This window comes from Cricetulus griseus, chromosome 3, assembly GCF_003668045.3.
Source record: "Cricetulus griseus strain 17A/GY chromosome 3, alternate assembly CriGri-PICRH-1.0, whole genome shotgun sequence".
NCBI classification, from domain to species: Eukaryota; Metazoa; Chordata; class Mammalia; order Rodentia; family Cricetidae; genus Cricetulus; species Cricetulus griseus.
Window position 1 is genome coordinate 36510435 of NC_048596.1, and position 17649 is coordinate 36528083.

General features: G+C 42.5%; 1 protein-coding gene across 1 annotated transcript in view; it reads left to right on the forward strand.

The window, feature by feature from the left end:
• Positions 1-17649, forward strand: part of Pgm5 (phosphoglucomutase 5) — a 162202-nt gene that overhangs the window by 87391 nt on the left and 57162 nt on the right. The window contains exon 7 of the mRNA XM_027406496.2: positions 12996-13111. Coding sequence (XP_027262297.1) covers positions 12996-13111 — 116 coding nt within the window. The remainder of the gene's footprint in view (positions 1-12995; positions 13112-17649) is intronic.

Genomic DNA, 17649 nt, shown 5'->3' on the forward strand with positions numbered 1-17649 from the left:
CCATATTTAGTGTCTTGCCTCAGGCTTTTGCAATCCATAAGCCTGTAAGCGACCTAAATCCCACTAAGAGCTCCAAAACGAAGAAAACTGCAACTCTCCCATGATTAGCTGCCTAACTGAATATGAGAAAAATGCAACATGTCATTTTATTATTAAATTTAGTACTCAAGAGCTCATTATAACACTTGAAAATAATTTATAGGCTGCATTTTCTCATTATGAAAGGATTCTTGAGTGTGCACAAGGGATGAGAGATCATTGCCAATAGTTAATTAAATGAGTGACTTGGAGGTTCATAATTTCAAATGCAAAATTACAGAAATCCTTTCAAGATGCTTTTGGAGCAGAAAGTAGAGATTTGTATGCAAAATTTGGATTTGTTTTAATATGTTTGGGTGGGGCCACACATGTGTGCATGCACGCGCCCGTACACACACACACACACACACACACACACACACACAAAGCCATACTCAAGAGTTTCCCATAATGCAATGCTATTGAACCAGTCACAGGGTCATAGGGAAATGAAATGCTTTTTCCTTAATGGTTTTGAAGACAGTGAAAGACCTTTAGTCTCATGGAGAGAGCTAACTATTGTGATGTTTTAGCAGACGATATTCATGTGTTCTGGTCTAAGGAACTCAGTGCAATACACTTGGATAGCTGGAGACGAGGTAATACATGCCTGAGATGTGGGGAGATCACTTTGTCTCTGTTTCTGAGGTTTCTGTACATGGTCAGTTGGCCTCCTTGCTTTGGGCCTGTAGTGGCACAGGGCATCATGGTTGCAATGAATAGTGAAGGTGATCTGTTCACTTCATGGTAGTTGGAAAGCAAGAATGGGGGACTTGGAGTGGGGGAAGGAAAAGGAGGTGCAGAGTCCAAGATCTCAATACTCCCTTAAGGACATGACGCTAGTGACCTAACTTCCCTCTACTAGGCCCCATCTCTTAAAGATTCCATCACTTCCCAGTAGGGCTTGGGCTGCAGACCAACCCTTCAGCTCATAGGTGCCTGTTTGGGCACCTGTATTGAAACTGTAACAGAGGGATCTGAAGGCACTGTCTAGGCGCTAGCTCTGGCCTGCTAGAGTACTACCTCCTGAGATAAAGGCTCTCAGCAACTGTCCCTCCTTCTGTCATTTCAGTCTCTCCTCTGGGTGTGGGATCTTGACTGGAAGGAAGCTATTCGACCCTGTACATAGTTGTTCTCAAAGCCATAGCCCTGATATTTCTACAGGCTTTCCCACCTACCTCTGGCTGTCTTCCACCAGCAGGCTGGCTTGCTTCCTGGCAATAAATTCTTGAAGTAAAATCTCTGTGCTCTTGCCCTGTTCTGGCATTTTCCCTAAGCTCCCAGTGGGCTCCACCTGGAATGAAACCTCACCAATACAAACTGTCCCACTAGGTCCCCAGAGAAGAACAACAGGACAGTGGATGGCCTTCATATTTTCCTGGGAGTGTCTGCTTCTCTCATTAATGCCAGGAACTCTGTATTCTTGACAACCTATTTTGGTTCCTGTCCCTTAGCGACAGCTAGGGCCACCAAGAGGATCTGTCTCAGCTGTAGCTGACACAGTCACCCGGACTCGGAGCAGCTGCTTTTCCAAGCTTCTTCCTCACCCTACTCCTACCTCCCTAGGTATTTCAACTCAGGGCCAGACTGCTCAGGTCACTCAGATACCAGAGAGCCTTGCTGTCATATGTGTTGGCCATGGATGTCCCCACTGGCTAGGCCCAAGGGGGACTTTCCTTTTGTCTGTTTTCTCTGCTGAGCTCAGAGTTTTTTGCAATCCAGGCTTAGAGGGGCCTGGCTCTCTGCTTCTTGGAATTCTCTTCAACTTTTTCTCTTTGGAAAAAGCAAATTGCTCATGACCTGATGTGAGGTGAATGAACAGAACTTGACATGTTCTTTCTTCTTGGTCCTCAAGCGTGTTCAGTGGGAGTAAAACCCTTTGAACCACACCAGTGTCATTTCTGTATAAAGGGTAGCTGCTGCATTCATTTGAGCCAGTGTTTTCCAACATGTGCTAAATGAAACTGTCAACCCCAGAGGGTGCTCTCTGAGAAGTGTGTGCTGTTCCTCTAAGCAGTCCAGGGAGATGAGTATTGGTTCCTACTCTGTATGGGGAGAGTGGCTTCAGCAGACTTCTGGACTGTTTCATACCGAACTACAGCACTGGCTTTGGTAGACCGACAGTTATACTGTACATAACAGTAGTTCAATTGTTAACATTTTCAGCCAAATTTTGTGCTCTTTCAGAGAGTTATCCACCTTGGCTTGGATTGACTCTTTGGCTTCTAGTCTCATTCTAGTCTCATTCTGTGTACCTCCTCATGCTTGCATTTTAAGAAGTGGGGGGGGGGAGCTGGAGAGATGGCTCAGAGGTTAAGAGCACTGGCTGCTCTTCCAGAGGTCCTGAGTTCAATTCCCAGCAACCATGTGGTGGCTCACAACCATATCTTATGAGATCTGGTGCCCTCTTTCTGGTGTGCAGATATACATGGAAGCAGAATGTTGTATACATAATAAATAAATTAAAAAATTTCAGGGATGTAAGTCATGTTTTACACCTATGGCTATGTTCTGATGGCTCCTGTGTTCTGGCCAGAGCAGTTGCCCTGTAAGGCCTCCCAGATGTGGGAGGGGATCAGATATCTGGACATCCAGGGCAATACTCCTTCGAGTTCCTAGTTGAGCTAGCAGAGCAGCACAAGAGACTGGCCAGTTCAAGCTGGAAAGTGAGGAAATAGCCAGCCACCAGTGGTTGTTGGGGTCCTGGCTGGGTGTTTCTGGGTTCTTATTCAAGAAACTGAAATAAAGGCTTAAACAGATTTGCCAAGGAGCAAGAAAACTATTTAAAAGTGAAGCAATATTACAGATCAGAAAGAATACACTATTAATAACAACAGTAGGCCACATGAGGGACAGTACTGGAGGGGCCTGGGAATTGGTTGGAGTTTTTGTAGACTTCAAGAGAAGTAGTGACATAGCACAGGTTCTTCTCCACCTTTTCCCAAATGAAATAACTAATTAATTAATTGTGTGTGTGTGTGTGTGTGTGTGTCTTAGAGGATGACTTGTAGGAGCCAGTTCTCTCCTTCCACTGTGTGGGACCTGGAGACTGAACTTGGTTCTTTAGGGTTGGTGACATGATCCTTTACCCACTAAGCTATTCCGGTTGGCTCATTCTCTGTTTTAATGGACAGGCTTAGATTATATAAGCCTTTGCTCACTGTGCATTTTTTCCCATGATACATCTGATGTTAATCACATTTCTGCTCAGTTATGTATAGGCATAAAATGGTAAATAGGGATTTCTATTTTTTTTTACCATAAAAGATCACTCAGAGGACAACATTTATCTTACTGAGCATGCACCCCAAACCAGTTTAGGCTGGATTGAATGCTTATATTCATGGATATGGACGAAGTATATTTGAATAGAAACTGTCTGTGAAAAAGGAGGTTTTGATAGTTGTTAAGGAAAGAGAAGCTTTTTTCACAATCAGTGAGGAGTGTATGCAGCTCAATGCAGGTGGGGGCCTAGGTTGCTAACAGGTTGCTAGGTGCATTGTTCACAGAAGTATGTGTGAATAGTACATACAGTAAGGGTCTCAAGCTGCCAAGCACATTATTAAATGACGGGTATGTACATAGTTCAACCCAAGTGGAGTCCTAGGTTCCTAAACTATTCCCTATGCTTTCCTGTCTCAAGCTGGTGTCTTACATTTGCCCCAAGTCCATTTCTTCCAGTCCTCTGGCCTGAAGGCTGGCCCCTATATACTATCTATAGACTCCTCTTTTCTCCAGACTTATGTTAAGGTTGGATAATTGTGAACACTGCAGATGTCTGGCAAAAGAGAATGTGGACAGGCATTTATTTCTCTCCCAGCAGGTTTCCATCAGCTGGCAACATGCCTTTGCAAAGGTCCAGGCCCATGCCAGGCAGTGCCAGTGATAGCTATTTGGGTGAGAGGATATAGCCTATCTGGTACCTGCCCAGGGGACATGGGATCTCCACTGTACTTTTCTTCACCTTGCATGCCTGTGTAGACAGTTCCTGTATAAAACTCTCTTACGATTACTCGAATGGAGTGTCTCATTCCTGATAGGACCTTCACAGAGACAAAGCATAAGTGACATGTACAAGAATCTGAAGTTGCAGGATTGAAGGAGGATCCATCAGAAGAACTTTCTCCATCAGAGGAGAGAGTCTGAGGCTGGAATCAGTAGAGGGGGAGGGAGGCAGAGGGGCTCTTCACTATTGCTGGTGGTCCCAGAATCCAGGGATTCCCAGGACTCATTCCACTTGGTCCCCTCTGAGGGAGGGATGGATTGTTGTTCTATTTCACAGGTAGAAAAGCTGAGTGTACCCAGTACAAGTGTCTTAGCCAAATTCACAAAGCCAGGAAGGGGTGGAGTTGGAAGAGGACTAGGGGTCCTTCCTCCCCATGCCAAGGCATTTGGACGTGACTGAGCCCATGGTGTTTGCTTGCTCTTTTGCCCACGCAAAAGTACTTTTTAATGTCCAGCTCTATTTTTTCACAAAAAGTCATTGGCTTTTCCATCAGTTGCTTTCCTCACAACACTTGAGTCGTTAAACAAAATCCCTTTTAAAAATAATATTAGAGCAGAACTAATGCGTCCTGACCTTTCCTGATACTTGCTGGCAAAGTTGAACCCAATCTCAAGGGACAGAAAACCATGAAAGGTAGGCACAGCCTCAAATAGTCCCTTGATGGACATTTATTTTCCCAGAGCCCACATGGAGATGGTTGCCTGGTAACTTGGTCTGGCTTCAAGAGAATCATCACCTGATAAGCCACAGGTCAGAGTCATGGGATGGAGTGAAGGTTCAGGTAGGAAGTATTGTTCAGTCCATGGCCTTCCAAACATAGCATGGCAGCTGCCTCTGGCTCCCAGCGGGACCTCCTTGAAGGTTTGTGGCCCTGATGGTCTGCATACAACCCTGCTCAGGGAACCAACTCATGGAAACTGGAGAGTTGGGCCCTTTAGACTATTTGGTCTTCATGTCTAAAGAGCAGAACCCTCCAACAAAGAACTGAGCATGTGCCTCTGTTAGGGACCAGATACAGACGCAGTGCATTTCTTTCATGGGGTCATTGTGTTGATCAGCAAAGAAGGGAATTGCTTGCTTCTAGTACAAGTATACAGAAACCTGCCCCCCCAAAACCAAAAAGCCTTTAGATTTAAAGTAGGAAGGGGCTTGTGTTCCATCCATGCAAGTGAAAGGCACAAGGACTCTCAGGAAACACCCAGGCTAATTATACACAGCTGTCCACATCTCCACACTTGGACTTCACTTCTGGCCAGGGAGGCACAGCTATGGGGCAGGTAAATCTTTCAAGTGGCTGTGTGGCTATGGTGCCACTGGGAGGTCCTGGCTGCTTCACTGAGCCAGAGGATGAGCCAGATTATATTGTTGGATCTCTTTCTGTAACTGAATAGTTTTTTTTTAATTGATTCTTCAGAGTTGCAAATATCTGAAACCCGTTGCTAGAGAGTAGGGACACTATCCCACTAGGCTGTCTGCTCAGACTGTTGAGCAGAGGCAGTAATTGGAAGATAAAAGTCCGATAATGCTAAGAAACAGACTATACAATTTCTTCTCTGAACTCTTTTGTCCTTGAGTCACACCATCTATGAGCTGTGAACTTTAGTGTCCTTGAGTCACACCATCTATGAGCTATGTGAATTAAATATAGTTTGTTGAGTTCCTGTTTGATGGATGATAAGGTTGCTTCTGATTTGGCTTTATTTGACTCGAAGGATAGTACTGGAATAGACACCTTTGAACATGCATTCAAGTTTCTCTAGAGAGTTTATCCAGTGGTGGGCTTGCTGGATGGTGGAGCATGATCAATCCTATTAAAAACTCTCAGAGAACTGTATAATCGTGTGGACAGTGTTTGGAATTCTGCTTTCCCACAAACTCCAACACTTGGTACTTTCTCTCCTTCCTCTCTCTCCCCTCCCTTCTTACCGCTCTTTCTCTCCTCTCTCTCTCTCTACCTTCACACACACACACACACACACACACACACACACACACACACACACACACACACACACACACACTGTCTCCCTCTCTCACACTCTCTCCCCTCCCTCCCATCTTCCCTCTCTCCCATCCCTTTATTTTGTTATTTATTCTATGGCTGTGAAATGTTACCTGACCACTGTCCTATCATTTATTGTATATTTTCAGATTGGCCAATCAGTCTCTTTCCTGTGAACTGCATGGGTCGTTTCAGATGTTCTTACTAATTTGATTTACAGTGTTTTATTGAGGTTGATGAATCCTTCAGTACACACTGCAAGTATCTTTTCTAAATCTACAGCTTACCCTCTTTTCACGAACCTTTGGCAGAAAAGGAAATATTTGTAATTTTTAATGCAACTAAATTTATCACATTTCCTTTACATTTAGATAGGCACATACTTGTTCCCTCAAAGTTTCACTGTAGACATCCATGGGAGTCAGTTACTAATGCTGTTCTGTCAGATTAGGCTGTTAGTGAGTGAGTTAGGTAGGAAGTGGGTTCACAGCACACGGGGGACAAACACTGAGGTCTCTGTGGCCCTAGTGAAGCTGAGTCCAATATGAAACATGAGGACCAGGTGCAGATGTTTGCTTTGGGAAAACTGAAGAGCCATGACATTTCAGTGAAGACCGCTGCCTCCCAGGGTCACTCTGTCCTCACAGAGTGGTGGCACAACCTTATGCAGATGCTAATTTCTGTGGTCTCAGTGAGCACCTATGAATAGTGTCTTTGTTTTCTTCCCTCCAGCCTCTAAGTGTCTCCCCCTCCTCTCACTTACAATGTCATCTCCACAGATCTCTAGGGTAGCATTTAGAAAAAGATGCTAGTAGCATTCAGAAGAGGAGAAAAGTGACTTTTCTATAAATTCAGGAGGCTTTGTTGTACTGCAATGTTCTCTGTCCCAGGTTGGAGCTGTCTTGTCAGTTCTCAATACTTTTGGACTCTAGAAGCTAATATGTTGGTTCAAAGTCTCCTGAAGGCATTAAATATGCTTTTTAGTAGCTTCAATCAGAGGTATGAGTCAGAAAACAAAGCAAAAGGAAACCAAGTAAGATGATTTATTGTTCTCTATTCTTAGTACACTCCTACAGAAGTCTGGAGGACAGAGGACAACTGTCTCTTGGCCACCCCTTGCTCAGCTTGAGAACTCAGAGCTTAAGTTCTCTTAGTTTCCGCTACTAGGCGATTTTTTAAAATTATTATTTGAAGACAATCAGAACCAGGCTGTTGCATCAAAGTGCCGTAGCACCGGGGCTGTGAACATGAACTTGGTTTCCCACACAGGGGCATCCTGGTCTCTTATTAGTCAAAGAGAATAAAGCCATGGTTGTTTCAGTTCTGCATATTTATTTTCTTGGATCTTTGGTCAGTTTTCTTAAGCCGAGATTATTTTTCTCTTTCAAGTTAAGTTGGGATCTTCAGAAATCTGTGTGCCTTATGCTGCCAGACACTAGCAAATATGACAGGGAAGGGTCCTCTTCTTTCTCCCACAGCACAGATATAAAAATGAATATGCAGAAGTGTCCAGATGAGACATCAAAGGTTCCTAGGCTGGGAATTCTCCATTGCTTTATAGCTGGCCAACACCTACAAGTATCGAGGGACAAGACACATGCGGTTATCTTAATCTTTGCCTTTTAAATATTCTCAGGTGATAAACCTGCCTCCTTTTGGCTAACTGAAGATCCCATACTGAGAAGAGAGATAATGTTGTAACTCAGGAGGCCTTTCTATAGTGGTGAGAGTGGAGTGCTGTCACATCTGATCCTTACAGCCTATCTGATAAGACAAGCAGAAAGGTGTCATTTCACATGTGGGTTCTGAGGTTTAGATAATGCTGAGATGATGTGGGCCCAAGGTCACACAACACTGCTCAAGTTTATATATGCTTGAAAACAAAACAAAACAAAACGTTTGCAATCATCTTGGTGTGACCGCTCAATGTTTTGTGTCTATTTTATCTGAGAGTGTGAGTCAGTCCATCAAAACAAAAATGGCTTATGAATAGACTTAAGATTACTATTAGAAGGCTTGGGAGTTTAACTCAGTGCTGGAGTCCTTGCCTCTTGTGTGCAAGAATTCAAGCTTTATCATTGGAAGATAAAAAGAAAAAAGATCAGGGGAGACTGCTATTAGAAAACAAGGTTTGGATGAACTCTACCTCATTCATATTTATGATCTGGGCAGGATTCCTTTAAAAAGGATTTTAAAGTACAAGTTCATATAAGCCTTTTATTAGGGAGCATCTGCAGACAGCAGAGCCAGATAACAAAGGGCTGTGTGAGTGAACACGAACATGTAAGGATGCTGAAGAGCTAACCTGAAGACTGCTACGTGCCTGCTGGACATTACCAACATATGGGGGCTCCCTTGTTTCCTAGGAGTACAAAAATGTTGCTAATTCAAACATGCATTTAATTTTAAACACTCCAGAGGGATTTTTCATGCAAATAACCTTTTAAAAATAGTTAAATAATTGTGGTTTTCCTCTATACACCCCTCCATAGGATCTTATTCTTTGAAGTCAGGCTGGCTGGCTCCAAATTCTTGTTCCTTCTACTTCGGCCTCCTAAACATGTGCCACCATGCCTAGCCTTAAAATAAAGTTTTAACTGAAGGATAATGTGCATGTAAAAAGTGCTCAATCCATAAGTGTACATATTCCAAGCAATTTTTACATAATACACACACACATGCAACAATCACTGCTATGAAGAAACATCCTTCCTCATCAGTCTTCTCCATCCGTCCCCAGCTACCCAGCATCCTGATTTCTGCCACCACCGATTTCTTTGACCCCGTTTGTACCGCATCTAAGTGGAATACTGCAGTATCCCTTTGTCTGGCTTCTTGACTCCACGTTGCCAATCACTGCTTACGTTGTTCTACGTTGTGGAGATCTACTCATTTTTGCTGTGCTATGGTATGGCACTGTACTGTGTTGAACAAATATGCTGTAGTCAGTGTGACTCTGCATCCCTCCATGATGAGATTCCCTGTCTTCTCCAGCATTGGCAACTCCATTCTTTCCCTCTACTAAAACTGTGGTTTTAGTGTGCAATTCCAAGTAGTTTTCATATGCTAATTGATCCTTTGGATATCATCTTGTGGAAAGTGTGGACCTTCTCTATTTTGTTTTTTATTTCTTTGTGGACTTTTACTTTTTAAAAGTGATTCATAGGAATTTAAAATAGGGAGAGTGCGTGAGGACTTCGTTGGATATGTGTAATACAGATATCTTCTCCCAGAATATGAAGGTGAAGCCTGTTAAAGAAAGGTCAAGAATTCAGAACACAGAACATGGTCCCGTGGACCCCTCTTGATGTTTAACAAAGGTGATATTGGCAAAGGGACCCAGATCTTGTCACTTTTGAATCTGTTACAACTTTGTAGGGTTATACAATCAGCTGGGTGAGCCAGAGAAACTTCCAACTCTTCCAAAATCCATTTTGAAAGTTAATCCTCTTCAGAGCCCAGGTGTTGAAAGAATTAAAAAGGGGAGGGGGGCTTTGAAGAGACAATGAGGCCAGCAGGGTTCCTTCCTTGTTCCTGAATTTACAACCCTTATGAAAGATGTTTCGTGGAGCAGGTGGCAAGTTGCTTTTCTGTATTTTGCTTTGTGAGGACATAGAAAATTCCTCACCAGGCCAAATATGGGCACTGTACTCTTGGGCATCCCTCCAAAACTATGAGAAATAACTTTTTGTTCTCTATAAATCAGTCTCGGGCATTTTGTTTTTAGCAGGACAAAAATGTATCTAGGCAGACTTTCAGATGGCAGATCATTCAAGATAGATTTTGACAGAGATTGGAAACGGAGGGTTGATCGGAGTTAAGTGAATGACATAGAAGGGCTAGCACTATCCAGCAGGAGCAGAAGGCAGGCAGGAACATCTCTGGGAAATAGAGAAGAGCTTTAGGAGCACAGAGTACAAGGAGGAACATCGGGGAAGCTGCTGTAAAGTAAGGCTAAGAGAAGGAGGAGATGACTTAATGCAGTATGTTCTGTTAGCCACCAGGCAGGGCTCATTCCCCCTGGCAGGAGAGTTGCAGCCTCCACAGTCTCCCTACTCTCTCTTTCCTTGGCAGAGCTTTCCATTTGCTCCTGGCCTATGGTGGCAGTGCTCTGGCCGCTACACTTTCAGCTTTTGTATTCAAGGATTGTGGACACCGGGGGCTTTCTGCCAACAGGAGGTCTAACCCAGAGTGTCTGCTGAGTGCTGTGCTTGGGATGAGTCCCAAGTTCAGGGTAGGGACGGGAATTCCTTTCTGACCCCAAGGCACAATCATTTTACACTCAGGGCCCTGGAATTTAATTACCCATCTTATCTCAGCTTGCATAGCTGCAACTATGGCTCATAGTTACACAAGTATCTGGTTCTTTACAATCCAGCCTGGTGCCCTCCTGACAGTGATTGATTGGGAAGGGTGGAACCTGGGAAATCCTCTCCCCTCCCTTCAGTCCTGCCAACTTGGCTTTGAACCCACAAGAGTATTTTGGATGAAGATTATGTGTCCTCATGGCTGCCTCCCCCACCCAGCTTCTCCCTGTGTTACATTCTATTTGACACTCTTGTGAGTTTACATTTTTATGTTAACTGTGACCCATATTTTCCTATGTGCTCCATTGGGTTTCTGTGTGCTTTATTCTTCCTTCTTTGAGTTCTTGAAGATGAAGTTAGCAGCTCTGAACGTTCTCCTTTGTTCTAAGGTTTGTGGAGAGGCTATTCCATTGTTCTTCCCAGGATATAAGTGAAATTGCATATTTTTCTTAAACTGTTGAAAAGGAGATGAGCTAGAACCTTTGAGGCTAATGAACATCTAAGTAGCTAATTACAAAACAATATTGCACACATCCCTTTGTTTGGACTTTCATTCATTCAGGGTGGTGCCTAATACAATCGTTTGCTTAATGGCATCTATATATCCGCAATAGTAAGCGTTTCATTACCGTGACAAAATGCCAGAGAAAGTAATTTGAAATAAGGAAATATTTATTTTAGGTCTAAGTTTCAAATTTTGGTTTGAGTTATCTAGAGTCATTGTTATATGCATGAGATGGGGAGAATATTGTGGTTGCAGGAATATATGGCAATGACTGCTCACCTTGTGGTGGCTGGGAAGCAGACTAATGATATGGTCCCCAAGGACTTGGCCCAAGTGACCTACTTCCTCCAGCTAGATTCATATTCCACACTTCTGCTCCCTCTCTGCAGTCTATCTAATGTGAATCCATCAGTGCATCGAGCCATTTAGGTCATAACCTTACTACATCATCATCTTTGGAACAACCTACCCAACCTACCCAAAGGCATGCTTCATCAATCTTCTAGGTGTCTCTTAATCCAATCAAGTAGAAAATTAAGATTAACTATCTCAATATCATAAGTTATTGGTCTATTCTCCTAGGATATTTATTTATATTGTTTCAGTTATTGTAAATAGCGATTGATCAGTCTTGTCAAATCTTATGTTATACTATGTTGAGTAACATCACACACTTGGATCTCCAGGAAACGGCTCTAAAAGAAATTTGCCTGTAGGGAGTTTATTCTTTTCTACCTTAAAGACCAAAGCTGCCTCTAAGATCAATACTCTTTTCAGTCAGGTCTCCGTTACTTTAACAAAATACCTGTGACAGTCAATGTAGAAAGAAGAGATGTTTGTTCTGGTTTTAGAGGTTTTATTTCATTGTCACCAGACCATATTGCCTTTGGGCTTATGGTGATGCAGCCCACATTAGTAGGAGCACATGGTTCAGGAAACTGATCACCTCATGAGAAGTAAAAAAAAAAAAGAAAAAGAAAGAAAATGAGAACAACATCCCGCAGCCCTTTGAGGGCATGCCCCCAAAGATCTCAAACATCACACTGAGTATTCCTTAAGGATCTTCATAATCTTTAATAGTGCTGAGATGGGGACCAAGTCCTAACATGAGGGCATTTAGGGAACATATCATATCCAAATTATAGGAAAGGGACAGACAGACAAACACCTAACTACTGAAGGCACATAAAGGCCTTCAGCCAACATGTAAGGAGCCCTGGAACTGAAATAGCTTCACAGAGCTGTACCAAAGTTAGGACAAATGATAGACCTTTGACTATTCCACATGGACCAGGCACTAATTAGGTTGACCTAGTGGTGGCTTTCTGACATTAAGTGGGACATCTTTTTTTTTTTTTTTAGAACTTTTTTATTTATTTATGACTGCACATATGCCTCCATTTCAGAAAAGGGCATCGGGTCCCATTATAGATGGCTGTGAGCCACCATGTAGTTGCTGGGAGTTTAACTCAGGACCTCTGGAAGAGCAGCCAGTGCTCTTAACCACTGAGCAATCTCTCCAGCCCAAGTGAAATATCTTTTATTACTCCCTCAGCCTAGACACATGGGGGAGAGCCTAGGCCCTATTCCAAAGGATATGACAGACTCTGAAGATCCCCCCATGGAAGACCTCACTCTCCCTGGGGAGCAGAAATGGTATTGGATAGGTAGGGTTGTTAGTGGGGGGCAGGGGAGGAGGGGAGGGAGAAGGAATGGGGATTGACATGTTAAACAATCTTGTTTCTAATTTAAATAAAAAATAAATAAAACAACATTAAAAAAGGAAAGAAAGCTGTATTTGTTAGCTGGAAGCCATCAGGATTCCTAGATGCTGCCAAATTTATAGGAACACTGATATTAGAATCATTCATGCATTGACTTAGTATATCTTGTATTATAGAGAAAGCAGAGTTGAGAGCATTGAAAGGTGTTACTTACTTTGTAACGCACAGCTTCAAAACTAAGCTGTCAACAGCTCTTCAAGTTGTTCTGAAATGTACTTATGGACCAAGTAGGTCATAAGACTTCCTACTGAGCTGAGAAAATAAAGGAAATCAGGCATGTGAATTGATGGTTGTCTCAAATTTTATTTTTTAGAGTGGCTAAATCAATGAAGGTCCCTGTATATGAGACCCCTGCTGGATGGAGATTCTTCTCAAATCTGATGGACTCTGGACGATGCTCTCTGTGTGGAGAAGAGAGCTTTGGCACTGGTAGGTTGGGCTGGGCTAATGTTACTGGTGAGGGTGGCTGCAGTTCTTCAAATCCATTGGAGACTTTTACATCTTTCTGTGCATCAAAGGCTGGAGGAAGAATTACTTAGAAGCAAAAAAAAAAAAAAAAAAATCAGAGGAATCCATTAGGATGTGTACACTGACACATTCACCTCTTTTGGGTATCTCTAAAAAAAAGTTCCTTTCTTTATGAAAAAAGTTCTGTTACGAGAATTTAAAAATTGTAAGTGTAGACAGAATATCATATTAATTGTACCACTCAATTTCCAGTATTATCAACTCATGGTCAGTCTCTTGCTCTCTCTTTTTGAGACAGAATTTCTTTGTGTATCCCTGGCTGTCTAAGAATTAGCTCTATAGACCAGGCTGGCCTTGAACTCTCAGAGATCTGCCTGCCTCTGCCTCCCAAGTGCTGGGATAAAGGTGTGTGCTACCACTGCATGGCTATGGTCAGTCTTTTTTTATCATTATTTGATAAAAATAATTCAGTCTTCAGTACTGGAGACTGAACTTTGGGTTTTTCATTTGCTATACAAGTGCTCTGTCTACAGCTTTCAAAATCTTTTTAAACTATAGCTTTCAAATCTTTTAAGTTTAGAGTTAGGGCCTCACTATGCAAGCTGTGATCTTTGACTTCAGAGTAGAATACAGTGGTGCTTCACTATGTTGCATGCCACATTTTTTTTTTTAAAGACAAGGTCTTTCTACGTATCTGAGGCTAGTCTTGAATTCACTATATAACTCAAACTGGCTTCACACTTGAACTTTCCATCTTCCTGCCCTTATCTCCTGAATGTTTGGTAGGTACTACAATATCCCTCCATCCCTCCCTCCATCCATCCGTCCCCCCCTCTCTCTTTATAAATGATCATCAACATGGCTTTCTGTACTCTCTCCACAAAGAAAGTTACCTTTCCTTATTATTATGAAGCAACCTCCTAACCCAAAGCTCATCTTGTTATTCCTGAATAGTTCAGTGGGAATCTTTAATTATAAATCCATGTTGGAAAAAGCATATAACCATGGCACCATTGTCACAGTTAAAATGTTTAAAATTACTTCTTTAATAACTTAAAGATGTCACTCCATTGCTTTGCATATTTCCATGATTCTGTTATAATTTGTATCTCTATTCTTCTATATAAAGTGCCTCCTCCAAGTCATATGCCCTCTGGCTGTCTTCAATTTTCTTTTAATTTTTGATTTCCGATGACTAAAATTTAATATGTTTCTCTCTCTCTCTCTCTCTCTGTGTGTGTGTGTGTGTGTGTGTGTGTGTGTGTGTGAGAGAGAGAGAGAGAGAGAGAGAGAGAGAGAGAGAGAGAGAGAGTGATGTTTCTGGGTCTATATTTATTGTTAGTTTCAGAAACAGTCACTACCTTTTCAAACATTTATCTTTCATATTGAGATTACAGTTACACTATGTGTTGATCACTCATGACCAAAGATGTTGACCTGAAGCTTTTACACACACTCATCTAATTTGGTTTCTCTCTCTCTCTCTCTCTCTCTCTCTCTCTCTCTCTCTCTCTCTCTCTCTCTCTCTCTCTGTGTGTGTGTGTGTGTGTGGTGTGGTGTGTGTGTGTGTGTGTGTGTGTGTGTGTGGTGTGTGTGTGCTTAAGTTCAGATGATCCTTGTTGACATATGTCTTCGGTTTCATGACAAAAAGCAACTTGTGGAGAGAAGTTATTTCATCTTACAGCTTATAGTACATCATCAATGAAGTCAAGGCAGGCACTCAAGGCAGGAGCTGAAGGCAGAGGAACTGCAGTAGAAGTTGTGGATGGATGCTGCTTATGCTGGCTACTGGTTTGCCCAGCCTACTTTCTTAACAGCTTAGGCCCACCTTCCCAGGTGTGACACTACCCCTGTTAGCTGGACCCTCTATGTCAATCATTAAATCAAGAAAATGCTTACACACTTGCCTGTAAGCACTCTGCTGGACATATTTTCTCAGTTGAAGTTTCTCTCCCCAAAAAACTCTAGTTTGTGTCAGGCTAACAAAAAAAAATGGAACAGCACAACTTATCTTTATATTTATCTATTCTTTCCTTAGTTTTCAATGTGCTGATGAGTCTATTGAAGGGACTCTGATGTGAGATGTTTTGCTTGTTGAGATAGAAGAGGGCACCTCAGTTGAGAAAATTCCTCCATCAGATTGCCGGTAGGCAAATCTGTGGGGGCATTTTCTTAAGTAATGATTTATGTCGAAGGCCCCAGACCACTGTAGCAGTGTTTCCCTGGACAAGTTGTCCTCAGGCCATGAACACTAAGTCAGTAATCAGCTTTCTTCTATGACCTCCATTTCATTCCTGCCTCCACGTTCCTGCCTTGAGTGCCTGCCCTGATTCCCTCAGTGATGGAGTGTGACCTGGGGGTTGTAAATTGAATACATCCCTTTCCTCTTAACTGGATTTTTGGTCAGTGTTTCATCACCACAGTAGAAAGCAAATTAGGACCACTTGCTAATACACATTCCTACTTAGTAAACATTTATTAACTGCTTTGCAATTATAAAGCATTCCATTGGGTGACATGTTGAATACAAAGTGATGAAGACCATATTCCTAAGGATAATAATATTTCTACAAAACAGAAACTTTGAAGGACCACAAAGAGGCATAGAGAATGCACTTTAGGAGATGAGATGAGGGAAAAATCCACTGGGACTAGAACTTTGACCTGTGTGCTTTTTGAAAGAGATGGAAGCTGAGCTTGTACTTGAAGAATGGGGAGGATTTTTAGACAGAGACATGAAAGACCAAGGACTTGCCAGAAGGGATAGTGTCAGAAAGTCAATGGAAGTAGAAGAGCAGGGACTTGTCTTTTAGGTAGTCAATGGCTTACTTTTTCTGGAGTGGTATTTTTCAAATATGGATCATGAGATTAGCATGGTAACATCAGTTGCTTTAAGGAATAGAAGCTGTGGGAGTGCATTGCAATTCAGACATTGCTTGCCAAAACTTCTGTGTGTATGTAACTATACATATGCACACATATGTGTACAGTAGTTATCCTGGTAAAATGCACTTACTATAGATCATGGTAAAAATATCTGTAACCATCTTTGGCCAGAATCACAAAACTTTTCATAAAAGGCAAGATAGTAAATATTTTAGGCTTTACCAGCCACAAGGCCTCAGGGGGTCCCTGTCAAAATTACTCAGCTCTGACTGTGGCACAAAGCTGTCACAGATGATGACTAAACATACCAGCATGACTATCCTCCAATAAAGTGTTAGTCCTGGACACAAGTGTGAGTTCAGAGTTTGCCCAAGGGCTGTCATTTGCAATCTCTGAACACAGGGGTAGGTAGAGGAGAGAGTTTGAAGAACCAGAACTGGAAATATCATGAGAAGGGAGTTTCTGAAGCCTGTTAACTTAGATATTGGGCCCCAGCAAGATGTAGCTTAGACTCTCAGCTAGCTGGCAGTGGGAACACCACTTTCCCCATGTGGGGAGGTCAGCCTGCAGGCACTTTCAGCAAGTTCTGCTTTGAGGTAGTGATGCTGACTGCAACATGAAGGCTGGACTGGATGGGGATTTAAAAAACTTTCACTTTTGGAGTTGTCTGTCATTTTCCTTTCAAGGAACACAGGAGATTTTTTTTTCATGTCAAGGGCTTTAAAATTGTTGCATCCTCTGCCATTTTGGCAGGTTAAAAATGTTAGCCTACTTTAATCAATGGAGCCTCTGAGCCCAAGGAATAGTGAAATGGTTCTCCCAGGGTGCTGGAGCCTGGAAGAAGTCTGCATTTTCATGAAATCTAGCAGAACTAAAAGGCATTTCTCTGACTCTTTAGTGTATACTGATTCCACCACACTTGTCAGTCTTCCCAGGAAAATAATGACTCCTTCTGCCTCTGAATCAGTTGAAAGTATGTGACCACTCTAGTGCCTACAGGAATGTGGTGCTGAATCTGGAAAAGAGAAGAGGCTTCATTAGCTCTTGGGTCAGGCTTCTTTAATACCAGATCGTGGAAAGGCTCTGAGCTGGCTGTATCAGAACCACAGGGGAGCTTGGTTTTGTGTGTGTTCGACTTGAATCCCTGAGAGTGATTCAAAAATGGTGCCATGGGTCTTTACTTTTTTTAAAATAATTTATTTGTTTTTATTTTATGTGCATTGGTGTTTGTCTGCATGTATGTCTGTGTGAGGGTGTTGGATCCCATGGAACAGGTAGTACAGACAGCTGTGGACTGACACAGGGATGTGGGGAATTGAACCCTGGTCCTCTGGAAAAATAGCCAGTGCTCTTAACCATTGAACCATCTCTCTAGCCCCTGAGTCTTTGCATTTAAAAGAAGTATGTTTAAGTAGTTCTGGTATACATTCAGGAACGAATACATTCAGGGTGAGATATCAGTGGTTTTTGCTTTGCATCAAGGCTGGGAGAAAGAGTGTATCTGAGCTTCCACACTGAGTTGAACTAAGCAGTACAAGGACACAGGGACAGAAGGCTTGCGACTCACATCCAGGACGGTTGTTTTCATACTGAAGGTCAACCAGGTGGCTTCT